This window comes from Mauremys reevesii, linkage group 7 (assembly GCF_016161935.1).
Source record: "Mauremys reevesii isolate NIE-2019 linkage group 7, ASM1616193v1, whole genome shotgun sequence".
Taxonomy (NCBI): Eukaryota; Metazoa; Chordata; order Testudines; family Geoemydidae; genus Mauremys; species Mauremys reevesii.
In genome coordinates, this window is record NC_052629.1 from 2,737,894 (window position 1) to 2,763,915 (window position 26,022).

General features: G+C 57.1%; 2 protein-coding genes across 9 annotated transcripts; one reads left to right on the plus strand and one right to left on the minus strand.

Moving 5' to 3' along the window:
* Positions 1–171: 171 nt before the first annotated feature.
* DPCD (deleted in primary ciliary dyskinesia homolog (mouse)) lies at positions 172–11,931 on the minus strand. Of its 2 annotated transcripts, XM_039547223.1 has the most exons (7): positions 11,822–11,931; positions 11,178–11,258; positions 10,349–10,473; positions 8,532–8,669; positions 2,266–2,323; positions 1,547–1,649; positions 228–365 (listed from the first exon to the last, which is right to left on the minus strand). In XM_039547223.1, exons 1-6 carry the CDS (start codon positions 11,883–11,885, stop codon positions 1,582–1,584), a joined length of 534 nt encoding a protein of 177 aa, XP_039403157.1. In that variant the 5' UTR covers positions 11,886–11,931; the 3' UTR covers positions 228–365; positions 1,547–1,581. The 2 variants fall into 2 exon arrangements, with proteins under 2 accessions (XP_039403156.1, XP_039403157.1); XM_039547222.1 differs by lacking the exon at positions 2,266–2,323 and having other exon boundaries at positions 172–365; positions 8,536–8,669.
* On the plus strand, positions 11,901–24,531 carry POLL (DNA polymerase lambda). Of its 7 annotated transcripts, none has more exons than XM_039547217.1 (10): positions 12,233–12,326; positions 12,890–12,970; positions 14,731–14,899; positions 15,208–15,502; positions 16,171–16,318; positions 17,260–17,583; positions 18,255–18,428; positions 19,445–19,573; positions 22,316–22,484; positions 23,013–24,531. In XM_039547217.1, exons 3-10 carry the CDS (start codon positions 14,785–14,787, stop codon positions 23,375–23,377), a joined length of 1,719 nt encoding a protein of 572 aa, XP_039403151.1. In that variant the 5' UTR covers positions 12,233–12,326; positions 12,890–12,970; positions 14,731–14,784; the 3' UTR covers positions 23,378–24,531. The 7 variants fall into 7 exon arrangements, with proteins under 7 accessions (XP_039403148.1, XP_039403154.1, XP_039403151.1 ...); XM_039547216.1 differs by lacking the exon at positions 12,233–12,326 and adding an exon at positions 14,318–14,469 and having other exon boundaries at positions 12,860–12,970; XM_039547218.1 differs by lacking the exon at positions 12,233–12,326 and adding an exon at positions 14,359–14,469 and having other exon boundaries at positions 12,860–12,970.
* Positions 24,532–26,022: the final 1,491 nt, after the last annotated feature.

Below are 26,022 nucleotides of genomic sequence, written 5' to 3' on the forward strand. Positions count from 1 at the left end.
GCTTCTGCTCCCGGGGGAGGAGGAAGCATCATTTCCCCCCCCCCCCGTGGCAGCCCACGCTGCCGCGGGGATTGCGTAGCCGTGCGAGTAGGAGTGGGGAGAGGAAGCAGCCCTGAGGTTGGTGTCCCAGACCCGAGTGTGGTGTGGCCAATTCTCACAAACCAAGCAACCTCCCCGTGGGAATCATTTTACTAGAAAAAAGCAAAATAAATAGTGCGCGGTTCTGCCAGGAGAACCCCAACCCCCACCGCAGCCATCGCCTACTGGGTCTTGCACTCCCCGTCCCCATCGTTAGCGGCCTTGATCTTCTGCAGCTCCTTCTGCAGCTCTTCCTCCGCAGCCAGGATCTCCTGGGGCTTCCGGTACTGCAGGGAAGAGACACAGCCGCTCAGGGCTCCCGTTCCAACCGGCACTGCATGGCCAGCAGCCTCCCTGCCAGGCAGCATGGATCCAGGCGAGAAGCAATGTGAAATGTGCCTCCTTTGCCGCCTGCCTGTATCCGACTGGTGCCCTCTGGGGCACGGGGGCAGCACCCTGGCTAGGGACCATTGGCCAGGATGTGGGATGGGTTTAGAGCACAGGCAGAAGGTGCCAGGTTGACCTCGAGAGCCCTGCAGCTCCCCCTTCTCCCCCAAGCGGGTACCGCCCGGGCCATGGGGCAGGAACCTCCTTGTGCAGCGCAAAGCAGCGGAGCAGGAGAGCCCTGGCAAGTCTCATGCTGAATTCTTGACTGAGGTTTGTAATAGATTTTGGGTTGGTGCTGGAGGGCAGGGAGCTGGAGACCCCAGCCCACGGCCAGCGTCTCTCTGGGAGCTCCCTCGGCAGGTACAGCCTAAGGAGCTGGCTGCAGCGCTCGGTGGGGAAATGCCCTAGCCTGCGGCAGGCGGGTCGGACCAGAGCTGGCCTAGTTCTTCTGGAGCAGCGGAGGGCCCTGAACGCTGCCTCCAGTTCCCTCTGGACCAGGATCCTTTCCCAGCAGCCGTTGCTGGTCGCTGGCCGTTTCCCTTGGGGACAGACCAGGAGCTGTAGCTCTGAGGTGACCGGTTTGCCTCTGACGGCTGCAAGCAGCCCCCCCCCAGCTGGTGAGTACCTTGAGCTCCTGTTGTTTGCCCACAGAGGTGTCTCCCTGCAGAGCTGGCACATCCTCCCCTGCCCCCAGCACTGTGTGCGAGACTCAGCGTAGCAGAGCAGCCCTGCCCCTGGGGTAACACGCGTGGGCCTCCCAGGGAAAGTGAGCTGGGGGCGGGGCTCTGACCAAGGACGGGGCGAGTTCCAGGCCTCGGGGGCAGCACTGGAGAAGGCCCTTCTGTCACACCTTGCGCTATTCAGACTGAGAGCTTCTCTGGGCCGAGAGCACGTCCCTGCGCCCCAGGGCTGCCTGGCAATGGGCGGACACTGGCTCCCCAAGATACCGTACGAGTAGCCATCGGGCAGGTCAGCTCTGGGACCACGGGCAAATCTCTTCTCTCAGCCTCCCTTTCCCGAGCTGTGAAACGGAGGCTGTGAAGCTCAGGGCCGAGTATTCCCGCGCGGGCTGGAATCTCACCGTGATGATGAGGGTGGCATTGGCGTAAGTGAAACTCAGGGCAGCCGCGTCCAGGGGAAGCTGGTATCTGTCCATGTCAGGAATGGGGAACTTCTTGTAATACCTGCACAAGAGAGGGGAGAGACTGAAATTCTGTCCTGCACACCAGCGAGGTGACTCTGCTAGGCTAACGCTGCCCTTCGGCGGGCCAGTCTGCTCCCACCCCCCTCAGCCAGAGCCCTGCCTGCACCTCCCTCGGGCCAAACTTTCACAAGTGGCCACCGATCTGTGGTGAGGAGCTGAGGGCCCCAGCCCCTGCTGCAGGTGCTCTGCACTTCTGCAAATCCGACCCCAGGTGTCTGCTGTGGGGAACCCAGAAATGGAGGGATGCGAAAGGAGCCCTGCATCATGAGGGGCCCAGGCCAGACACGCTCTAGCTGCTTGTGCAATTCCATGGTTTCATAGCGAGAGGCGAGGTGATGCCATGGCTGCATCCTTTGAGCCAAGCGTGTCTCAGAAACTGGCTTCTCCAAATCTGGCCCGAGCTTCCGAGCAGATTGAGGACGAGGGGCCGACGTGGCAGGGCCTTGGGCTTCCCACCGTCGCAGCACAAGGGCTCCAAGGTGGAGTGCTGCCGGCCTGGCAAGGTGCACACAGGACAGCCTCGGGCTTCCTCCGGGCTCCGCTCGGCGCAGAGGGGACAGCGGCGCTCTCAAGGGAAGAGGCAAGTGCAGCATTACCAGCTGGTACCGGCGTCTGCTGCTCTCTCCAGGCCCAGGGAGGGACTTGCTTCAGGACCTGTAATCAGAGCCACAGAAATCCGAATGAAAAGCTCCTTGGGTCCCAACCAGCCCATCACCTGGGGCTCAGTGCAGGCTTGTGCCCTCCAACACAGTCAAGTACTTGGTCACATCTGGCTTTAAATGTCCCCATGGCTGGAGCTCTCATCCCCTGGGGAACCACTCAGGTGTCCGCTCTGGTGGCTCAGCAGGGTCTCCTTGCTACTCGCCCCTTTATTCACCCGATCTCATCCCGCCTAGTTCTCCCCCTGGGCCCATCCGAAATCATTCCTCTCTTCTTGAAACAGTTGCAGCAGCATCTCCACTGCTTGGCCGTCTCTTCCGGGAGCCATAAACGTTCAGTTGTTTGAATCGAGCTGTCCGGTCCCCCAGCCGTTTCTACTGTTCTTCTCGGAACTGCCCTGACTCCGTCAAGCTCTCTGGTGACGTGGTGCCGCGCTTGGGACACAGGATTCCAGGGGTGATCACGCTGGCCCCCTACAAAAAGGGCCTATCGGCAGCCTGCTTCTTGACACCTTTCCGTGTCGTCCCACCTCCCGCTGCCATTGCTGCTACCCTGCATTCCAGCTGAGGGCGTCTGGGCCAGCGTGGGGTGTGGAGAAAGGGGCAGCAGCCGCCTCTGTTGCCCCACTCGGCTGGGCAGCCAGAACCAAGAACAGCTTCACGGCGCAGTCTGGGGAGCTTTCTGCTGCGTGCAGGAGCAGAGACTAATCCAGGGAGGTAGGTGCACATGGTCTAATAAGCCCTTGTAGCCTGATTTTTCCTGCCTGAGGTAAGGCACAGAGAGCCCCATGGGTGATGGGCTGGATCACCCGATGGTCCCCTGCTCTGTTCGTTCCCTCTGGGGCACCGGGCATTGGCTGCTGTGGGAAGACAGGATACTGGGCGAGATGGATCTTTGGTCTGACCCAGTCTGGCCGGGAACCCCACTCTGCTGGCTCCCGCTGCTGGGCTTTAAGCACAAGCCCCTGCCCCTGGCGGCCTGCTGGCTGCCGCTGAGCCATCCTCTCCCTCTGGGGGCTGACACCCTCCATGGAGATGGTTCCATCCCCCCTCCAGCCCTTGTTGAGGTTTCAGGCTTTCATCCTCCACCAAGGCCTGCAGCCCCACGGGTCTGTGAAACCGACACGTTTCTGGCCCCAAGGTGCCCCGAAGTGACCGGAAAAGGGTTTATTTCCTGCTGTCAGAGCATGAGGGATTCGCCTCCATTAAGCTGCCTTTCCATGAAGCCCAGCGTCTCTCTACCTCTGCCCCAAGTGCAGCTAGTTTATTTTCCAAGCCCCGGTGAAAACACACACAAAGGGCAAATGGCTCCCGCTCAGGAGGAATGCAAGCGGTTTGTTACCGCAGGGCTCAAACCACTCTGTGTTGTCGCTGCTGTCGGTATTTGGGAAAGGTGGCAGACATGGATAATAATGGAAGTGTCAAAGGTTAAACAGCAGAGATTAGATGAACACAAAGACATGGTAAGGAAGTGTTACCGCTTAGACAAAAACCGCAGTACACAGAAAAACCCGCTGTTTGAAAGGGCTCGGGAGCCATCAATGGAAACACCAGCCTTCTGCTGCCCCAGGACTAAGGAGCAGGGGAGAAGAATGGCTTTGACTGGCCTCAAACTCAAATCTGTGACAAGATCAAAGGAAACCAGATCTGCCTGGCCATCCCCCTCCTCCTTGTAACATTACCGCTACCTCTAGCTTCAAGAATTGAATCAGGTTCGACGGGCGGGGAGGAGGTGGCTTTGCGGTTTTGTTTTCAGAAGTTACTCTAATGGATTTATTTTACAGCAAGAGGTTTTAGGCAAATCCCACTTGAGCAGCCTTCCCCGTGGCCAGAGGGAATGGGAGCGACTGGGCGGAAGCCACCAGCTCCCCTTGCCTTGGGTATCTGGCTCTTGCTCAGAGGCCAGCAAATGGATTTGTTAGCCCTGCTCGGGCGACTGGGATTCTCTGCCCTTGGCTCTCCCCTTGTGGCAGAGGTCGGAACTGCACTCTCGGGCCGCTCCTTGGCTAGATGCTGGCAGAGGTGGTGTTGCTGAAGTGAATTCATTGCTAGTCTTGTTTGAAATGGGTTTACTTGAAGAGAGAATTCTATTTACGAAACCCTTTACTGCAATGTAGTAACTGAGGACTTAGCGCCAGAGTCCAGACATTCAGTTGCGACTGCTTCCCAGTCAGAACCGCTCTGTCCCCCTGGGTAAGGAGTTAACTGACATGTGAAGTGCTGTGGGAACTGTGGGATGGTTAATTTCTCTCCTGTGATGGTGCATTAACCACCTGTGGATTCATTTCCTTTACCAATGTCTGCTTATTACTAGTCAAGTAGGGTCTGGATCCAGAATTCATCTATCTAAGGCACTGTGCCCAACGCACCTGTGATCTGTAGGGTGCCTTATCCTTCTTAATGAAGTCAGCGATGGAGCTCCCACTGGCTATGGATAGAATCGGGCACCAGGGGCCTAGGACCAAGTGATCTATCCGAACTGTCCACAAGGGACATTAGCCTGCTCCATAACTTGCTTCAGCTGCTGCTACTTCCAGAACTACTTCTCCTAGCTCCTTCCTGCACAAACTTGCGGTAGAGTCAGCAGGAAACAAATGAAAACTCATTTAGAAACCAAAGCCCAAACCGGACAGCTGTAAAGCTCCTGGCTGATCCCACTCAGTTGCAGCGTGGTCAGTGGAGGTGACGGTCCTTTAAGGAGAGCAATTTTCAGATCCTTATAACTTTATTTCCATAGCAAGGTTCCTCAGACATGGCCAAGGTACTTGTCACTGAGGTAGAGTGGCAGTTTTAAACAAAAGCCCTTTCTGAGCGACCTGAAGTTCCATCTGCAGGCTAACAACTTCCAGCTCCCTCCTTAACACGCTGCCACAATAACCCGCACACAAAACACAAACAGTCCAGGCCCTGCCCCAGGGATGTACTTGGTCTGTATTGGCTTGGGGTGTGATTCTGATCTCTCACTAGCTTTACAGCTGTGTAACCATACTGGCTTGAATGGAGTCTCTTCTGACTCTCCCTGCTGTGGGAGGAAAAGTCACCTTTCAGAACATGTGCTGCCTGGAGCATAGCCCGTTATCTTTGCTAGTACACTGTCCTCCACAGGCTTGTGATCCTGCCAGAGCCAGGGGACCTCTGAGTGCCATTGAAAACAGTGAGTACTAAAAGTGTTCAGCCTCTTGCAAAGCCAGGCCCTGTGATTGTCCAGTAGAACCTCAGAGTTACGAACATCTTGGGAATGGCGGTTGTCCATAACTGAAACGTTCGCAACTCTGAACAGAAAGTTATGGTGGTTCTTTCAAAAGTTTACAACTGAACATTGACTTAATACAGCTTTGAAACTTTACAAAGCAGGAAAACAATTCTGTTTTCCCTTTATTTTTTTTAGTATTTTATGTTTAACACCGTACTGCACTGTATTTGCCTTTCTTTTTTTTTTGTGTCCCTGCTGCTGCCTGATTGCGTACTGCCAGTTCCAAGTGAGCTGTGTGGCTGACCGGTCAGTGCGTAACTCTGGTGTTCTATTGTACAGCACCGAGCACGCTGCCAGCGAAGGGAAGAACACCCATTGATTTGAAGGGGAGCCAGCTCAAACCCTAAATAAGAAGAAGTCGGACACAGCCAATTTCACTTCCAAGGCTACTAGTTAAGTGACTGATGGGAGAGGTTCTGATAAAAATGCTTCTAGGTCCTAGCAGCAGTCATCTAACGCTGCCCAGTCAGTGAGCATCCTTCCCTCCAGCTTAATGAAATGGCCTGGCACTTCAGTACTCCTGTGCACAACCACTCACTCTCCTGAGCATCTGTGAATGTCCCTGTCCGCCCGCCTGCCCCCTCCCCACCTTCCAGCTGGTGAACGAGCTTCAAGGTAAAAATGGCAAATGTACACGCATGTGCAAAACTCTATGCACCATGACAGGTTGGCCTGCAGCCGAAATGTTGCCATTCTTGTCACGCAAACAGCTCTCCAGAGGCAAAAGGAAGGATTGCCACATCTGCATAGAAACTCCTCTACAACCAACACATTGAGGGCGTGGGAGGCAGCCGCCTGAACCCTGCTCAGTGCTCTGAGCAGGTGGAACAAACCTGAGCTGCGTGATGTTGAGCCCTGGGGGAAAGGATGAGCCTGGCTGTGTATAAGGCAGCTCATCGGTTCATCCCCCGAGACATGGTTCTGTCTGAGTAACTGGCCACTCTTCCCCCTCAAGTCCCAGTTGTGTGGATTCAGCCTGCACCTCCCCAGGCTGAGAACCCCACATGTTCAGCACTTCCTTGGGAGCAAAGGCACCTCTACCCCCATCCTACCGAGCGTGTGGTTATTCAGTGCTGAGGCGTGGCCAGGGCCCGTTCCTAGTGCATCCCCCTGTGCCCCCTCTCGGTGACTGCGGGGGGCACTGGGCAGAGGGGGGCACTACTCCCACTTGTTCTCTGGGCTTTGGCGCAGGCAAGCGCCGGCTCGGGAGAGAAAGGAACAGTCATTTGGCAACAGCGCCACCTACAGCCAGTTGCGAGGAGCTGGACGAGAACGGCTTGGGTGCTAAGCAGGGCAATTCCAGAGTGGGTTTCTCCCCAGGAAACTCATTTCTCTCTGGCTACAGCGACATTGTTCGAAGATGGAGAAGAGCAGAACAAAGCAGCTGCCTCCAGCTCCTGCTAAGCAACCCCTGGAATGTCCCCGATTTGCACGTAGGCCCTTTCGCACATGGAGGGAAAGAGAAGTTTCATTCACATCCCTCCTTCCCCATTGTCTGAACTCTCCTCCTCTGTCCCCAGGGCTGCAGGCCCGTGTCTGAACCCAGACTGCAAACGCTCTGGGGCAGAGCTGCTCTCATTCGGTGCACAAAGCACCGTGTCATTGTACAGCAGGGAGTTCTATTTAACAAGCCAGGGGCTGCCGCAGGTCTCAAGGGGTATGTCTACATGGAGGAGACACTTGCGCCAGCAGGCTAGAACCAGCAGTGTGAACGCTGGGGCTCCAGGGAATACTTGCACTAGCCACCCCTGCTCAGAGCCAGGGGCTCGGATGGGCTTGAGAGGCCCCGCTGCAACATCCATCCTGTGCGAGCTCAAACCAAGGGCATGTGAGTCTATCTACCCGGGCTGGGGCTCACTGCCCCCTGCCGTGTGGACAGACCTAAGCTTCCTTTTATTCTGACAGCTCCTCCCTACCCATAGCAGATCCGGGCTGGCTTCGCCATTGGTTGCATTCTCTACTTCTAGATCAGAAAGTTGACTTGTTTTGGGGTAACTGAGGCACCTTTCTGCAGCTGGCTACGTCCCCACCCCCAATCTGGGTAGTTACAATGGTCCTTGAGTACAGTCTCCTCCTGTGGCTTCAGGTACCCTGACTGATGAATTTGATTAGTGTCTCAATGTCAAGTTATGGGGATGTATCCAGGAATAGGGCCTATTTTACATCAGAGGGAGCAAGCCCCAGGTTACTGACAGCTGAAGAGGCTACTGAACTGGGGAGAATTGCAAGCAGCAGGGAGCTGGCTGGGAGGGGTTCTGGATCTTCCCCAGCTCTAGATTCTATCTCCTGGTCACCAGAGGGTTTGTTAGAGGATGGGGAGGGTAGACGAAGCCCTTCCTTGGGCAGCACTCAGTCAGTGTGAGGCAGTGGGATGGGTCAGTGGTCCTTGCCGTGCCCCCAGAGGGCCTGCCCCCACAGGGCAGGGAGAGCTGCTCTGGGCGAGGACTGGCTCCATCCATCAGACACACTCTGCAGTTTGCTTCACCACACCGGGGCACAAGAGGCATTACACTTTCAAAGGTATAATGCCCCTCCTCCCCATGCAGGCTGGCCTCAGAACAGATATCAGTGAACTGTCTGACTAGGTTATATCTGAGGTGCATTAAGGGGGTTGGGAGGATGGCTCCACTGTAGGGAAGAGGAAAGGAGAAACCACTGCCTATGGTATTTTGCGGGGCCCAGGCCTGAATACTGGAGGATGCTGCAGGACAGGACTGAGGTGCAGCAGAACTGTTTGGGGAGCCCATGAGTTGACTAGTGGTGAGGATGAGGGGATCTGCAAAGCCATGTGTATAAATCACCCAAGAAATTGATCAGGCCACCCCACTCTCCTCCTGTCTGAGGTTGCAGAGAACATCTCCCCGGTCTGATCACCTAGTCCCCCTCTGGCTCTGGCCCGCTCCAATCCAAACAAGCAAGGCGGTTTCGGTGAAGGCAGTGCTGTGCTTACTGACTTCTTGTTGGTGGTACGGATGACACAGCAGCGCTGCTCCTTCTCCACGGAGACACTGTAGACCTCTTTGGGGTAGGGCAGGTTCCGGATGCGCCACTGGAAACTGGTCTGAGTGTCTCTCCTCACGAAGATGGGCTACAGCAAACACAGACATGGCCGATGGGACAGAGCTGGGGCGGGCTCCCGAGGTTACGTGCTAAGGTTACTGACTGGGGCCAGGAGTGGCAGACAGGCGCTCCAGTCTGAATACGGAGCCTGTGCTGAGGCCCCCAGGGAGCTTCCTGCACTCTCTCTCCCTGTTCCCATTGCAGCACCTGCACTTTTGCTGAGCAGGGCCCCTGAGGGTAGTTTCCTCTCGATCACTCTCCCATGAGTAGGTGGGCCAGGGAGACTTCTGCTGCCATTGATACAAGGAAATCCGGCCTCAGGCTCTCCAGGAACTACCCACTGCCCTTCCTCATGGGAAGGGCGACAGCAGCAACCTGGGCTACAACTCCACAACTGCTGGAGTCTAGTTCTGGCTTTGCCACTAACTTGTGCTGCCCTGGGCCTGTCTGTGGGCCTCCATTTCCTCAGCTGTAGAATGGAGACAAAGTCTGACCCCCACCCCTCCTGGGAGGATTGACCAACCGGCATAAAGCACTGCATGTGTGACATATAAACAGCAGGCAGTGGAGCTGTCACCCTCTCAGGGTATGGCTACACTTGCGAGTTGCAGCACTGGTGGAGGCTTTCCAGCGCTGCAGTTAGTAAGTGTCCACACCTGCAGGGCACATCCAGCGCTGCAACTCCCTGGCTGCAGCGCTGGCCATACACCTGGCTCAGCATGGGGAATAAAGATTGCAGCGCTGGTGCTGCAGCGCTGATCATCAGGTGTGGCCACACACCAGCGCTGTTATTGGCCTCCAGGGTATTAGCAGATATCCCAGAATGCTTTTATAAATTACTCTCTTTGTTTTGTTATGCAGCCTCTCTTTGTTTTGTTGTGAACTTGGAGCTCCGTTGATCCCGGAGCTGCTTATCTACAAACACAGCTCCTGTTTGCTGTGATCAATCTGTGAACAATCAAATGAGATAATGAGGCAGGCAGGGAGTGAGTGTTTGCTTGACAGAAACGGGGCAGAGGGGAGAGAGGGAGTCCGTTGGCTGCAGGCTGTTTGCAATTAAGAGTTAAGGGTAAGGGATTGGGAACATGTTCTGATTTTTCAAGGCAGGAAGGTAACACACAGTGTTGGCTCCAGAAATCCACTCTCTCTCGCCCACTCCCTGTCACACTACGCCCCACCCCACCCCCCTCTTTTGAAAAGCACGTTGCTGCCACTTGAACGCTGGGATAGCTGCCCATAATGCATCACTCCCAACAGCGCTGCAAATGTGGCCACACACCAGCGCTGGTAGCTGTGAATGTGGCCACACACCAGCGCTGGCCCTGCACAGCTGGACGACCAGCGCTGCAGATCTGTAAGTGTAGCCATACCCTCAGTGCTTCACACTCACTGGAATTTCCAGGTGCCCTTTCAAGCTGCTTCATGGAGGACAGACAACTGAGGCAGCCAGCAGCGCAAGAAAGGAGATTCCTCTACTTAGGAAACCTCCAAGTCCCTTGGAGACAGCAAGGCCTTCCCTTTTCTCCCCAGTCCCCTGCCTTCTGGATGCCAAAGACCTGAGTCCTAACACAGCTGAGGGGTGGCCCTAGAGATTAGTGTTCTACCCTGGCAGCAAGTCCAAGGAGATAAGCCATAACCGCAGCCTCCCAGCCACTCAGTGGTTGCAGCTTGTCTAGTTACTGCTGTAAGCAGGACCACCTCACGTACATTGGAGCTGCTTTCCTTGATGAGCTCGGATTCCAGCGCTCCCGCAGTGTGGCTGGTCGGCTCTCCCACCTCAACCTGCCACTTGCCGGAGCTCCCCAGAGCAGTCTTCTCTCGCCACTTTCTAGCTGTGGAGGAAAGAAGAAAGATCACCCCTTTTCTTTAAGCTGCTCTTTGGTGAAAAATCCCAGCAAACCCTCAGGCAGAGCCTTGGCTGCGTCAGACTAGGAGTTTGATGGGGTCTCATCCCCATGACCACCATGGCCCTTTCCCCCAAAGGGCAGATGACTGCCTGCTGCTCCTCATGCAGCTGAACTCAGCAAGTGGTGTCAGTGACTCAGCTGCAGGAGCTCTTCTTTCTGAGATGGTATTGAATCAATACTCTACGTTCGCTGCAGAGGCTGACTCTGGAGGGCGACAAAACCAAAAGCTTGACCATCTGAGGCAACTGAAGCCCTTGTAGCACTTTTCACCAGGGTACGTGTTCCTACCCTGCACCCTTGGCCAATGCAAATGGCAATGCCATTCTGCCACGCTGAATTCCTTATGGCAGCAGCGCTGCCGTTTGGGTGAGATGTTCCCCACGGTGGCATGGAGCTCAGAGCTGCCTGGGCCCAGTTCCGAGCTCATTCACAGCCAGGCTGGCCCTGCTGCACTCCCTGGGCATTGCAGGTGGGTAACCACTGGCAGAACTGACGCTGCAGCGGGCCGGGGGAAAGGCTGCATCCTGGCCAACCGCCCGTCTGGCGACGTGTTCCTGCTGCGCCAGGCTGGGGGGGGGAGTCGTTACTAACGGAAACTCCGGGGCCAGCCCAGGGAACCTCTCACTTACCCAGCAGCTGGCTGGTCTTCAGGTCGTACTCCTCAGCCATCTCCAGCCCATCCTCAAACAGGTAATGGACCTTCCTCTTCCCTACACACAACAGGGGCAAGGTGAGGCCAGACCCAGGAACAGCCCCTCCCCCATCATCTCCCCAGCCCCTCCCCCATCATCTCGGGCCCCTCCCCATCATCTCATCCGCACGTGCCCTGACCCCAGCCCCTCCCCTTCACCTCCCGGCCCCTCCCCTTATCTCACCCCACATGCCCTGACCCCAGCCCCTCCCCATCACCCCAGCCCCCACGTGCCCTCCCCGGCCCCTCCCCGCACGTGCCCTGACCCCAGCCCCTCCCCTTCACCTCCCTGGCCCCTCCCCTTATCTCACCCCACGTGCCCTGACCCCGGCCCCTTCCCCATCACCTCCCCATCACCCCAGCCCTCCCCACGTGCCCTGACCCCGGCCCTCCCCACGTGCCCTGACCCCGGCCCTCCCCATCACCTCCGGCCCTCCCCATCATCTCACCCCACGTGCCCTGACCCCGGCCCCTCCCCATCACCTCCCCATCATCCCAGCCCCTCCCCATGTGCCTGGCCCCAGCCCCGAGCCCCCCGCGTGTCCGTGGCTCCAGGTCCCGCCCGGCCCGAGCCCCCGGTACCGTCTTGCAGCAGCGCGCTCTTGCGGGCCCTGCGCAGCCGCTCCAGCCAGCTCGGCCCCGCCATGGCGGCTAGGCCGCGTCCCCATGGCAACCGCCGCACTTCCGCCGGACCCGGAAGCGCTGGGCGCGCGGGGCCCCGCCCCCTCCCAGGCTGCTCCGCCGGGCCCGCCCGAGCAGTAAGTGGCGGGGGAGGGTCTGCTTCCTTCGCGGGGGGGTCTCCGGCCTCCCCCATGGCTGGGCCCCTTCTGCCCCCTTCCCCCAGTGTGGGGTACGGGGCCCCCTCCCCCATGGCTGGGGCCCCGTCTGCCCCCTCCCCCCAGTGTGGGGTACGGGGCCCCCTCCCCCATGGCTGGGGCCCCTTCTCCCCTCCCCTCCCCCATGGCTGGGGCCCCTTCTCCCCTCCCCTCTCAAGCTGGAGTCCCTCCCCCCCAGTGTGGGGTACCAGGGGTCCTTTCTCCCTTCCGCCATCCCTGACATGAGATCCCCTAAAGGGGTCTGGTCCACAGTAAGTGCTGAGTGCGGGTCTCAGGGTTGGTACCCGGAGACAGAGGCATCCAAATCACTGGTTGCCAGGGTGGATTTGATTTAAATCACTGGTCAGGAAGACTTGATTTAATCATGATTTTCTACATAAAAGTGCATTCTTGTTGGTTGTTATAACCTTAATACGTGTTCTTCACAACTCCGAGATAGATGTAGGTTTCATTTTTAGAAGGTACACACGATACGTTTTTAAAGTGATTTATTTTGAAAACTTTTCAGATTAGTTTTACAGCTATATCAGAAAATGAATGATTGTTTGGGTGTTTCATTTACCAAAGGTAATTGAAGCAGATGTTTATGAAGTCATTGGGAGGTGAACTATCTCCAATTCAACAGGTTAATCGTTAATATTTGGAGGATTTTCTTGCCGTGCTGTATTAGGAGGAGAACATCACCAAACAGTTAAATTGTTTTATTTAACTAAAACAGCAACGTTAAGTATTCTGGATTTTTTTCTTCAACAGCAAATGTATAATATTTTAACAAATCAGGCATATGTCCCTCCCTTCTCACATTTATCTCCAGACTTCTCCTTATCCAGATCTATTCCGCCCCCCAACAGTCTTCTGTTCATTGACCTTTTTGAAACTGCACTTTTAGAGAGAGGTAAGGGATTGACTCTGTGTACACAAATGTTCAGAGGGACAGTAGGGTTGAGGTCTGTTATTTCTCACCTCTATATATTATTTATTTATTTTAAAATATTTTTGCCTTTAACTAGCATGTTACTTCTGGAGACACAAATCCACAGTTTGAGAACTGCAAAACTAAGCATCTCTGATGGTATCTTCTAGACTGAGCACTGAGTCCCATTGGGTAGTTAGAAAGATAAACCTAAATAATTGATACAGAAGCCCATGAAACCCCATAAGATTGGGTCCCTAATCCATGAACTATTGGAACTCATTTACAAAACTTTTCTTAAACATGACATGAATATATTGTCTCATACTATAGAATTAGAATTTATAACCCCTATTCCATGATGAGATATCTTTGCGCTATAATGAGCTATCTTAATTCAAACTATCTTTAGATATGCTTTTTGAGGAAAAAACCTTTTATCAACAAAAATCTGATTTTTTTTTTAATTTTTAAAAATATTTGTTTTTTTATCCACCCTGCTGGTTGCTTTTGAAATGCCTGCAGTGAGCTCTGGTGCACCCCCCCCCCTCCCCCCAATCACAGCACCTTGCTCCTTGCCCTGAATTGCCTGGCTAGGGTGTGGTGCGGTCCAATCTGGGATCAGTGCAGCAACCCCACTTCTAGCATTCTTGGCCCATAACGATCTCTGGGGTGTTGGGTCTGTTTGCAACGTGGTGGAAATCTCTGAAGAGTCCAAGAGGATTTTACTTCAGGCCCCAGAATGTCATTTTTTAAAGGACACGTCTGACAAAACTTCATAGGAACAGAAATGTTTTCATGAATTAGAGTTTTTTAAATGTACAGGTTCTTTTTCTTTCTTAAGTTAAATCTTCCCCTACAGTGTTGAAAACCAAGTGCAGGGTTGTGTTGGCCTTGTATGGACACTTAGCTTGTGTTCCTGTTAGAACCAGACTGACTGTGGGTTTATTCTCTCTTGCAAGCCAGGCAGGGCAGGGCTGCCTCAGTACTTGGATGAGCGATCGCTCAGCAAAACCCAGGTGCTGCAGGAATTGGACCCTTTCAGAGTCCACAGAGAATCAAAGCACCAGCATAGTGCTAGTGGACCGTGATGCCGGAGGGTTCTGGCTTTTGGATGGGATGAAAACGAAGGCCTTGATCACTTGTGGATGGTCATTAAAGATCACAGTTGCATAGAAATGTGGGGCTGGAAGGGACCTGGAAAGGCCGTGTAGTCCAGCCCCTGCCCTGAGGCAAGATCTGATGTTATTTTTGGGGAGTTCACTCTGGTGGTGTGACCAAATATGAATTCAGTTAGTTACTTTATACCTTGCTAATTTTCACTTGCAGCTGAAGCGGGAGACCAGGTTCTCCTTCTTTTCCTGTCCTAGGTAGTGATGGTGTCTGAGTGTTAAACAGCTGCCACATCCCACCCCAGAGGTGGCTGCATTTCAGTGCTGGAGGAATCTGTTCCTTGGTCTAACCTGGGAAGTGCCTATAAGGTGATTACTATATGCAGAGCAGGTAGCGATGCCTGCAGTTAGTTATCTGACATGTTCCATTATAAGAACCTCTTTTCAGTTGCTTGTAACTTTGCCAAACTGTAGCTGAAATCGTCCTTTACGGGTGTCTGCCTCAGGCTGAATATTTTTGGAAGGTTTCAGTAAGAACAATCCAGCCATTTCTGAGAACTCAGTTAGGAAAACACGTTTGCCCACATGGTGGCATTCTAAACAATTCTTGTCTTTATCTTTGGTATTCAGTGAGTGGAACGTTAACTGCCTGCCCAGGGAGGGGACACCCTGTAGTGATAATCCATGGAGCCCAGGGGAATCGTCAAAGCCTTTCCAAAGAGGAAGAAGATGAGGGATGACTCAGAGAGGAAGGTCCCTCCAAAGGTCCCGAAAGAGGAGGAAACGGGGAGCACTGAAGGTACGTCCCACACCCATTCCACACAGTCTGTCAGACTCATGTCCCTGTTTATTAACTGCAGATGTAGGGTGAGATCTTTCCTGAAATACTATCAGGTCATTTGGTGCCAAGCAATGCTGATATGGGGGGTGGTGGTGGTAAAGAGGGGGCTGTGGCTAGGCAACTCTGTGCGTCAAGCCAGGGCACCCCGTGGTCTCTGTCGTCCTGGGGCCAGGCACTTCTGGCAGTCCCAGTAATGCCGTGCAAGGCGTGTAACCTGTTCAGTTTGGGAAGCTGTTCCCATGTGTCCTTGTGCCTCCTCTTTGTAGAGTGGCTGAAGCCGATCACAGCCTACGTGCTGCCAGCGGGCATCGGGCGGGCCAGGGCAGAGATCTTTCACAAGCAGATTGCCCAGAAGGGGGGTCGCGTCCGCAGCCAGCTCTCCTCAGAGGTGACGCACGTCATAGTGGCAGAAGACATGGACTGCGACCGGGCCTTTCGCCTCCTGAGACTGGCGAGGCTTCCCCCGGGGATCCAGCTGGTGAAGGCAGCCTGGCTGAGCTTGTGCATTAGAGAGCAGAAGCTGCTGGATACCACTGGGTACAGCATCTTCATCCCAGACAGGTATTCAGCCCCCCCACCCCCGCAGCAGCTCTGCCCCTGCCTGAACTAGGCTGAGATCTTGACCTTTTACCCAGAGACCTTTCATCCATGATGCCTCGCACCCCCCTTGCTGGTGGGGTCAATATCATTCTCATGTGTCAGATGGGGAAACTGAGGCACAGAGTGCCAAGGTGACACAGTGAGTCCATAGCACAGCTGGGATTAGAACCCAAGAATCCTGGCTCTCAGTCACCTGCTCTAATGGCTAGACACGTTCCCAATTCATTAGTGATAACAAGGGCATGTTTCTAATATAACAATTAACAATTAAATACCATTTCCTGCATATTGCAGATGGAAAGCAGAGAGCAGGTTGGCAGTTAAGCCCAAGAACGGACCGGGAATGCACGAGTGGGGGGCTGCAGGTGAGGCCTGAGGCGTATCCGCAGAGCTGTCTAGGAGGAGCCCAGGGCTGGACTAGCAAGGGGTAGACGTGGCAGGTCAGTGAGGTGTGAGGGAGCCGGGCATAGCCAGAGCAATGAATCTATAGCTTGGCCGAGCAAAGCTAACAGTAGCGCTTTGCCCCGTCCCCAAACAAGAGAGAGGATTTCCCAGCCTGGGGTTTGGACTGAGAAGTCTTCGTGTTCCTTGCGTGTGAATCTGCTCAGCTCCATGTTGGCCCCTGGCAGGTACCTGGAGGACGGGGAACAGCAGCTCTTGGGCAGTGAGACTGCCCAACCCCAGCCAGGGAAGGAAGCGCTGGAGCTGAAGGCTGAAGCACAGACAGGAGCCATATTGCCCCAGGGCCCAGCCCAGGAGCAAAGCCTTCAAACCCAGGTCAGTGTCACCCCAAACACACGCTGCAGGCTGCTCTGTTGGCTCGTGCTAGCCTAGCAAGGCTCATGAGTGTCAGTTTCTACCCCAGCCAACCTTTTCGAGGTTTGGAAAAAATGTTTTTGATTTAACACAATGAGCATTTGAAAATCACAGGCTGACTAAGGCTACAAGTGTGCACTTGAGGGGATGGGCGCTGTGCATTCACGTGGGGCTAGTGAAGTTTGCACAGGTTGCTTTAAAGAACTTACAAGCCTTTGCCAACTCTGAGCTCCAGGCTTCATTCTTTTTTTTTTTTTCTTCTAGGGAATAAAATGCAAAAAACGGTGTTAGTGAAATATTGGGGTGGCAGTTTACGTTTTCCCACTCCTTGGCTTTTTTGTCACTTAATGTTCCAACAGCAGTGTCAACTCTACCACGCTGCATGGCATGACATAGCCAGGAAGTGCAACGCAGCTGGTGGATGATTTCTGAACGCTAACTTTTACATTGCCCGACTTTTTAACTGCGCAACCGTAATACTTCAGTAACCCTGGTTTTTGCATGAATACCCACCATGTGCATCTGTGCAGTACCACTGCCCTCCGCTGACCGGAGTGTCAGCTCTGATTAGGTGACAATGTCACCCTCTAGTGGCTGCAGCCTGTAGAGCATAAAAGCCGTTCCATTGCTGCTATTATCTCATGTCTGTGGAACCCCTTGCGTCCTACTCACTTCCAAAGCCCTTTACACACTGTGCACAAATCACTCCCCTGCTATGCAGCTGCTTCTTTCCCCTTTGCTTTAGGTGTGAGCTAGGTGTATACACCGCCATGGATCCTTAGAGAACACAGCCACTTCCCACTGCTGTAACAGCACTTCAGCGCACGCTGGCGTCAGTGCCAAGGAAGTGTTTGAGAGAGAGGGGCATTATTTCATTGCTGTTTTTCTGTCTCTCCCTGAAGAGGGTCTCTGATGATGAAGGCAGCGAAGGGGAAGAGACCAACGTCACCCAGGGAGACCTGGAAGCACTAATTTCAGGCCGTTGCCCGGACACCTCATCGGGGCCGTCCAGTGGCCGCTGTGCCACAGTGCCCCCAGCTGCTGGCAAGTGGGTTTGTGCTCAGTCCTCTAACAGCAAGAAAGAGAATCACAACTGGCACATCACAGAGAAGCTGGAAGTGCTGGGAAAAGCCTACACCGTCCAGGGGGACAAGTGGAGGGCTCTGGGCTACTCCAAAGCCATCAATGCACTCAAGAGCTACCACAAAGCAGTCACCTCTTACCAGGTAACCAGAAACCCTATCCTGTGAGCTGGGGGAAATCGGCAGGAGAGCTGGGAATAGGGACCAGTCCTAACTCCAGGCCTGGGCCTTAATCACAAGGCTGCCTGGTCCTCTCTCCAGACGTGCAGTTCCCTGGAGTTGGTCCCTGCCATGGGAGGCTGTGGATGTGAGCGGTTCAGTCAGCCTGAATAGGATTCGTTGAGCATGAGTGGTATTTTTGAGTCTTCTAGCTGGAGTAAGCAGATAGCAAGGGGACTGGAGCCTTGAGCTTCTGCAGGCTGGCGGGCCCAGCTCTGGAGTCATTTCCTTCCCGCCTCATTCAGTTAGCAGCAGCGCAGGGAAGGGCCTTTCTCCTTCTGCTGAAGCCTCAGTTACTGGCCAGTGGCAGAGCAGGATGCATGTCTGAGGTGCTGACGCAATTGCTACATTCGCGGCTGCCAATGTGTCTGATCGATGTTATACGGTTACACTGTCCACACCGTGACAATTAGTCAGCCTGCTGTAAACTGGCCGAGAGGTGTGCAGGGCCCATGCCCTGCTGTTCCGGTGCTCTCCCCCACTGCTTGAGTGCTAACCTGGCTCTGAACCAGCCCCCTGGGCTTTCCCGTCTCTGAGCCCTGGGGCAGCTCAGTAGCCTGCCTGTTAGCCGGCTGCTCCTTTGCGTTTGCCTTTAGGAAGCCTGTAAGATTCCTGGGATCGGGAAGGGGATGGCGGAGAAGATCCTGGAGATCTTGGAGAGCGGCCACCTGCGGAAGCTGGACCACATCAGCGAGAGCGTGGCCGTGCTGGAGGCCTTCTCCAACATCTGGGGAGCAGGAGCCAAGACTGCCCAGCTGTGGTACCAACAGGTCATTGTCATTGTCCCCTTCCCAATGGAGTGTGTGCGCTCTCAGACACCGTGAGCAGAGCAGGCCTGTCGGGCCAGAGCAGACACTCCCTCCTGCTGTTCCTCTGCCCACGATGCTCAGCTGGCAGGGGTTTAGCATGGCTGCTCAGAACTGTCTCTTTGCAAGCAGAGGATTCCCCTCTTTTCTCTGTCACCCCAAGATCAGCCCGTCGAAACGCCCTAAGCACACGGCTGCTGCTTAAATCCCATCCAAGCGGCACTGGGTGCAGAGTGCAGCAGCCTGCGTGCTAAGCAGTGTCTTGGCTGGGAGCACTTGACTTCAGGCTCTGTGAACTGCACTGGCTGCCTGGGTGTCTCCAGTGGGTTGAAGGTGTTGGGCTGCGTGTGTGTGAGACCCCTCTCCCTAGGCTGTACTGCCACAGCTGAGCTCGTAGGAGGTGCCCAAGCAGGAGCCCCCCATTATAAAAGCCGGGGCTGATGGCAGGACGCTCTCGGGGAAGGGCTTGTGGGCTTGAAATTCACCACCCCAGAGCCCGGATTTGCTGGCCAGCAGGGCATGTCCCAAAGTCGGTGTGTGGGGAGGGGTGGGAGCGATGAGACTTTACGGGACAGCTGTGGGGAGCCGTCAGTTCTGTGGCTTGGCTGCCCTGTAAATGTTTTGTCGGCGGGGGGCGGGGCAGGTCTGGAACCTAGGCGAGGCCTGCGAGAGGCTGCCTGGGGCGTTTCATGTTGGAATCAAACAGGCCTGATCTGGATGCTAGACTGGCACCCACATCCCAGGCAGGCCTGTGGCGATGCTGTGCTGACGTCGCCGTGACGTCCAAGCCGCATGCCTAACGGTCCTGTGAGCACTGGAGTCCCCATGGGCGGGGGGAGCTGCTTCCCTGGGTAAGGTCTGGGCCCAGCAGCTTTGGTCGCCTGAGCCGTGACGCCCCCCAGACCCGTGGGGGGGCACTGGAGGAGTGAAGTCCCTGCAGTGGTCCCCCTGTCTGAATGTCTCCATGTGCTCTGGGGCAGGGCTTCCGGACCCTGGACGATATCCGCACCAAGGCTCCTCTGACCAGCCAGCAGGCCGTAGGGTTGAAGCACTATGAAGACTTCCTGGCGCGTATGCCACGAGAGGAGGCTGCAGAAATAGAACAGACTGTAAGTAGCCCAGCCCAGGGAATCACAGGCAGGGGGCTGACACCCAAAGGTTCCCACGCGCTCTCAGGAGGTTCCCAGCCTGTCCCCAAGCAGAGCTGGGACTCTGGGTCCCAAGCCGGGCGAAGGTGCAGGGGCAGCAGTGAAAATAAAAAGATAAGCGAAAAGGGGACCCGTCTGCGAAAAGTTCATTTTGTGTGTCCAGCAAAGGTGCAGCACATTTCCTGCAGCAGATACCCTGCCCTGCTCGGAGGAGCTCCAAGGGCCGAGTTGTTAACTGACTTCCGTCTGAGGATCTCAAAGTGCCTGGCCCCCCCGCCCCCGAGGATTCCCCTCTTCCCGGCTTAGTGCAGATGCAGACCCGGGCCACAGAGCAGTTCAGTGTCATGCCCCAGGCTTTTCGATTTGCAGCGGGGCTGGGTTCTGCCTGGTGCTGAGCACAGGCCAGCTGGAGTCTGGTTTTCCTCCGTGGAGCACTGGGAGCTGGGAACGTTCCCTGCCATGGCGGTTTAGATGGCAGCAGCCCTGGGCTATGGGTACTGGGTTTGTGATTCAAAGGGATCTCTGTGGTTGAAATCCTTGGCGCTGGTAACCTAGGATGGCAGGAGGGGTGAGAGCTAGTGAACAGGGCCGGGTGTGTGTCCCTGGCACTGATCCCTCCTGTAACTTACGAACGGGGCAGTTTGCACGTTACCCTCCAGGACTGGGAATAGTCTCCAGCGCCTGTTCCCTGTCGCTGATCTCCCACGGAACCCACGTCCTCCTGAGCCACGCAAACCATTGTGCCCACTCCGTGGCACTTCTTCTGCAAAGGATTCTGGAAGTGCCTCAGCGGGGGCAGCCATTGCTGGTCATCAGGCCGGGGGCAGCATCATTGGATGAAAAGTCCCCATATGAGGGAAACGGGCTGTATCTGCCCCTCCCCGACCCCCCAGAACGTTACTCTGCATCAAGGCCTTGCCTCGCCCTTGCTGCCTGGACGCTGGCTCAGCCCGGGGGCGCCCTGAATTCCCCCCCTGCCCCTGCGCTAGCAGAGAGCTGGGGGAGGGCTCTCTCTGTCATTGCTCCCTCCTGCTCTGTGATCACCATGGAAGCAGCGGCCAGTGCAACGCTGTCACTCGGCCACGGGGCCTGGCCGCGAAGAATACGCCCCCGCCGGCGCTGCCATCCCCACTGCGGGATTAGAGCTATTTCAGGAGCCAGCCGCCTCTTTCCCGAGCCCGCTCGGGTGTAGCGTTGGCCCTTAGGGAGGAGGGGTGGGGCTATTGTTGGTTTGAGGGGATTACGCGTCTCCCCCCCACCTGGGGTCTGGCCCCCAGGAGACAGACAGGAGAATGACGGGATTAGCCACCGTCCGTGCTGCCTCTCACACCAAGATCTGAGGAGCTTTCAGACTCCAGCCGGGGCTTGTAGTTCTCTAGAAATCTTCATTTGAGGCAAGAAAAGGAGCAGGGGAGGGGTCGATCTGCATGAGAAAAGCTGCCTGGCTTCTCAGAGCACCTCTGGGGCAAAGGTTAATGGGTTTCTCTCTCCCTAGTGAAGGATGATCCTGGAGGCTGACTCGGGACAGTTGAGATTGACAGCCCGCTTGGAGCCCCAGCCTGCTTTCCCTGCCATTGTGTCCTGGCCAGGCTGGGATTGTCTCTGAGCTGGGGCAGAGGGAAGAGCTGGGTTGGGATGATTTGTGGCTGTCGGTGTGATTGGCACCGGACTAGCCCTTCGCACCACTCCAGCATTTCGGGAATGAAGCCATCAGAACTGGCTGGTTCGCACTGCCCCTGCGGAATAGCTGCCGGGTTCCACCCCAGAGGTGGCTGCATTTCAGTGCACAGGCAAAGCAATCTGCTTCGTAAGGCTCTCTGGGATCCCTTGGGATGGGAGGCCCTCTAGCTACCCGTGCGTGGATGTACATAAGTGGCACTTTAATGGCAAACGTGTCTAATATCATTAGACTGCCTGTTTTTGCCACGCCAGAGACCCATTCTTCTGGAGCCCTGCTAGGTGGGGGCTGGGCTGTGCACGTGGCTAGCGGGTCTGGGGCGGGAGGTGCCTTAAAGCTACACCCACGGCGCAGCAGTTTGGTGAGAAGCCCCGCTGGGCGTTCCGGCCTTTGGCCTGTTTCTGGGCCTTGTCTCTTCCCTGGTCCTTTATCGCGTAGCCAGGGGCTGGGGCTGGGGCTGCTTCTCCAGCCGGCCGCCTGCGAGCTGCTGCTGAGCTCTGCCCGCTCTCCAGAGCTTTGGTTCAGTGCAGACCTGCAGGAGCAGAGCCAGCCGGCAACGGGGCAATGGGTGGAAGCCGAGCTGAAAGCCTGCTGCCGCTCCCCCAATTATCTGTAGGCTTATGGGGTCCCCATCACCTGGACCCTGCCTTTGCTTCCCCACTCTCTGTGCAGTCTGCTGCCGAGCTCCCCCAGGAGCTCTGCTCCAGCCCAGGCCCCCTCAGAGGGGTTGGCAGCACAAACTCAGACTCACTGCGGCCGCCCCGGGACTGCAGGCCAGGGTTTCTCGGCTGTTTTTGGGTCGGTCTACACGGCAGCTCCCTAAATGGCCCGGTGTGGAGGCCGGCGGCCTCTGAGGAGCTGAGTGTCTGTGCTGCACTGCGTAGGCAGAGCGGTGCTGAACAGACGGCGCTGGTGCCTTTTACAGGTTAGGTGCAGGCACTGGGCTTTGGCCAGCAGGTGGTGCTGTTTGTGTGGGGGCTCCCAGGGCATTAGGAGGCGAGTGCTGATCCCGACTCTTCCCCAAGGTGCGAGAAGCAGCCTGGTCCCTGAACCCCGGGCTGGTGTGTGTGGCGTGCGGCTCGTACCGACGGGGGAAGGCCACCTGCGGCGACGTGGACGTCCTGGTTACCCACCCTGACGGGCAGTCTCACCGCGGCGTCTTCGGCAACCTGCTTGACAGCCTCCGGCGGAGCGGTACGTGGGGGCTTGCAGCCGGGCGGCTGGCTGGCGCTTGCCGCGATGGGAGGCGAAGGGGTTTGTGTCAGTGCGAGCCGCCGGCGCGTGGCACTTGCCCTGCCTGTGGATGAGGCACTAAAGGGCTGAATCCAGGATGGCCTGTTGCCTTGGGGGTCAGGCGGACTTTCCCTGTGGGTGGGTGCCCCGTAGTATCTGCTGCAGGGGTCTTCCTTGGCAGCATCTGGTCCTGGCCCCTGTCTGAGCCAGGCTGGGCTCAATGGACTCGCTCGGGAAGCTGCTGGGTCGGTGCTGCGGCGGAGGCGGCTCCCAACAGGATCCTCGTTCAAAGGCGGCCAAGCGTTGGTGCTGCCGGCGCAATGGTGCGGCTTGGCGAGTGCTCCCGCTGCACCCAGAGGCAGTGCTCAGGTGCCCCCTTTCGGAGGTGCCCAGGGACCCGTGCGGTGGATTATGGGATACTTCAGCAGGAGCCAGAGAAGAGGGTGGGGTCACAAGCCGGCCCCTCCTCTCACGCTGCTCCTCTGGCAGGTTTCCTCACCGACGACCTGGTGAGCCAAGAAGACAGCAGCAGCCAGAAGAAGTACCTGGGCGTGTGCCGGCTGCCCGGGCCGGGCCGGCGCCACCGGCGCCTCGACATCATCGTGGTGCCCCACACCGAGTTCGCCTGCGCCCTCCTGTACTTCACCGGCTCGGCCCACTTCAACCGCTCCATGCGAGCGCTGGCCAAGACCAGGGGCATGAGCCTGTCGGAGCACGCGCTCCACACGGCCGTGGTGCGCGCCCCCGGCGGCCGCAAGGTGGGACCCGGCCTCGTCCTGCCCACGCCCACCGAGAGGGACGTCTTCACGCTGCTGGGGCTGCCCTACCGGGAGCCCACCGAGCGGGACTGGTGATGGGGGGGGGGGGCAGCCCTTTCCTTCCTGCCCTCCAGGGTGTCCTGGGGGGAGCCACCCCGCAGGCCCCAGTGCCCTGCTGGGGTAGGGGGTTCCCTGTCAGACACTGAAGGGGGGCACTCCTCCTCCTCCTCCTCTCGTCCGGGCTGCTCTGAGCTGGCCCCGATGGACAGTGGCTGCTAGTGGCACTTTGTGACTGTCCAGCCAGGCCTGGGAGCTGGAGTAGCACCAGCTCTGGAATGTAGTTCAGTAGCCTGCTGGGATCCCTGCGGGCGGCACCTCCGATCCCAGGAGCTCAATAGTTGCACGTCAGCAGCCGTAGCTTCGCATCAGAGCCGCACAAACCCGCTCTCCATCCCTGTGCATCCCCGGGAGCTGCTATTCTGTGGTGCCGGGGCAGGCACCCGGTCTGACGCCGTACAGGCAACGCTGCTGCGGGGGCAGGGGTGTTCCGAGCTGTCAGGCGAATTCAGTTCTGTGGTCCCCTCGGGGTAACTACCCGCGAGCTCGCCAGGCTTCACGGCGTGGGCATGTGCCTCCCTCCCTATGGCGGCTCTCTCCTCCCACTCCTGCTTTCTCCAGTGCCTCGCTCTGGTGATGCACACAGACGCTGGTCTGGGAGCCACCCGCTGGTTTCTCTCCAGCAGCGCCCGGAGAGTCGGCGTGGGCGGAAAGCGACTGAGCGACAATGCTGCTTTGCAGGTGCTGGGCACTAACCCAGACATTGGCACCTAGCTTCCCGCTGGGCTCTTGGGTACAGCTGCTGGCTCCTGCCCGTCAGCCGGGGGCCTGCTCCCACCCGCAGCGATCGGTGCCCCTTGTGCTGAAGATCCAGAATGGGGCTGCAAGTGGAATGCAAGGCCAGAAGGAGCCACTGTGATCATCTAAAAGGTGCCACAGGATTCTTTGCTGCTTTTACAGATCCAGACTAACACGGCTCCCCTCTGATACTTGTGATCATCTAGTCTGACCTCCTGCACGGCAGGCCAGAAACCTGCCCCCCGATCCCCCAGCACAGCGCCTTGGAAAACACAGCCCGGCTTGACTTAGACTCCATGGTGGAGAATCTGCCACCACCCTGGGAAACTGGGTTCCTGGGAGGGAAGTACAATAAAATCCACCCACTCTCCTCCTCTGCTGGTGTCCGTAAGTTCATTCTGTTCTGGTCTGTCCAGGTTCTCATCCCACCCGGCGTCAGGCACCTGGGCTCTCTCAGGCTGTGGCCAGAGCCCGTTCTACAGAACCCAGAGCATCAGCTCTCGTCTGCTTCTGCTCAGTCACCTCCTGCCTCAGCCCTTCCCAGGCCGGGGGGCTCGGGCCCCGCTTGCCAATGTTGGGCTGTAGGGGCGGGAGGCAAGGGGACCGAGGTCAGCGCCCTGTCACTTGTAGGTGGCTGATTCCAGCCTGCCCCATCCCCTGGCCAGGGCAGAGGGAGTCCTTGTGCCCTGGTTAACTGGTGGCCGTGGTTGGGGCAGGCTGAGCCGAGTGTGACGCGGAGCAGACGGAGGCATCACAGCTGCCCTGACTCTTTCCGGGCCAGGCCCCTCCGTCCTGCAATGGCCGGAGCTGAGAACGGGGGGCCTGCGAGGGCGGGTGGAACCGCTGAGTGAGTCTCTCTTGGCAGAGGACAGAGGAGCATCCGTGTGTTTGAAAGGAGCAAGGATGGAGGGGGACCATTGAGGGGCCCCAGGGGTGTAGCCAGGGGGGGAAGGGGGTGGAAAGAGGAAGGAGAAACGGGCTAACCAGCAAGATCAGCTTCCCTGCCCCAGTGAGATCTGCTGGGCTGTGGAGTCCTGTCCCTGGGGACGGGAGATTAGATGGGACAAGGCCCTGGGCAGTGCCCTCTCCACTCACTCTGTCCCGTCTAACGGCACCTCCCGCCTGCGCCAGGCCCTGCTCGCCGCGAGAACGCCCCTCTGCAGCGCTGGGCAGAGCCGTGGGCCGAGTCCCCACTCCACCTGCCCTGGACTTCGCACCCGTGAGCCATTCGCTGGCTGGGAGTGTGAGATGGGGCCGCCACCCGCCCTCCTCCTTTGTCAGTCTCTCTGCAGCGGGGACCAGAGCCACAATTCACACCCAGGCGCCAACCAGAGGCTGCAGCTCATCAAAGAGCCTGGCCTGGAGTTCCAAGGGCTTTTACGAGCGGAAGCCCAGGTGTGTGACGGAGCTGGGGTGATGCTGCTGCTCTTACAGCAGCCAGAGCTTGATGGGGGCCACTTCTCCCAGCCCCCAGAAGGAGCCTTGAGGCTCCTGCCCCCCGCAGCCCAGCTCCTTTGTCATGGATTCTGTCCCGGCGAGGGGTGGCCAGGCCCTGCAGATCCAGCCCGTGAGAGAATTCGCACCGCGGGGTCGCACGTCGTTGTCGAAGTCGTAATGTCATCGGGGCCTGGGCCTGCCCCTCCCCGGCCTGGCTGTGCCCCCACCCCCGGCTTGGAAATTAGCTGGCACGGAAAGCAAGCAAGCTTTTCTCTGTGCCGGGGCAGGGCGAGGGGGTCAACGGGCAGTTCACCCCCGAGACTCGCCTGGCCAAAGACGGGCCTGATCTGCAGGGGGGAGTGCCTGGCCCGGCCGGCCCCTTCTCCTGGGGCAGACGTCTCTGGGGAGTGCGGTGTGGGGGCCGCGGCCAGCGTTATTCTCTGCTCGTC

Bases quoted from the DNA above. Each gene is read 5' to 3' on its own strand.
- POLL (XM_039547214.1), top strand. From the start codon at position 14,785: ATGGAGCCCAGGGGAATCGTCAAAGCCTTTCCAAAGAGGAAGAAGATG. The intron at 15,503-16,170 runs GTATTCAGCCCC...GGCCCCTGGCAG, and splicing joins AGCATCTTCATCCCAGACAG to GTACCTGGAGGACGGGGAAC. The intron at 17,584-18,254 runs GTAACCAGAAAC...GTTTGCCTTTAG, and splicing joins AAGCAGTCACCTCTTACCAG to GAAGCCTGTAAGATTCCTGG.
- DPCD (XM_039547222.1), bottom strand. From the start codon at position 11,885: ATGGCGGGGCCGAGCTGGCTGGAGCGGCTGCGCAGGGCCCGCAAGAGC. The intron at 11,259-11,821 runs GTACCGGGGGCT...TGTTGTGTGTAG, and splicing joins GAGCGCGCTGCTGCAAGACG to GGAAGAGGAAGGTCCATTAC. The intron at 8,670-10,348 runs GTACGTGAGGTG...TGTTTGCTGTAG, and splicing joins TCAAGGAAAGCAGCTCCAAT to CCCATCTTCGTGAGGAGAGA.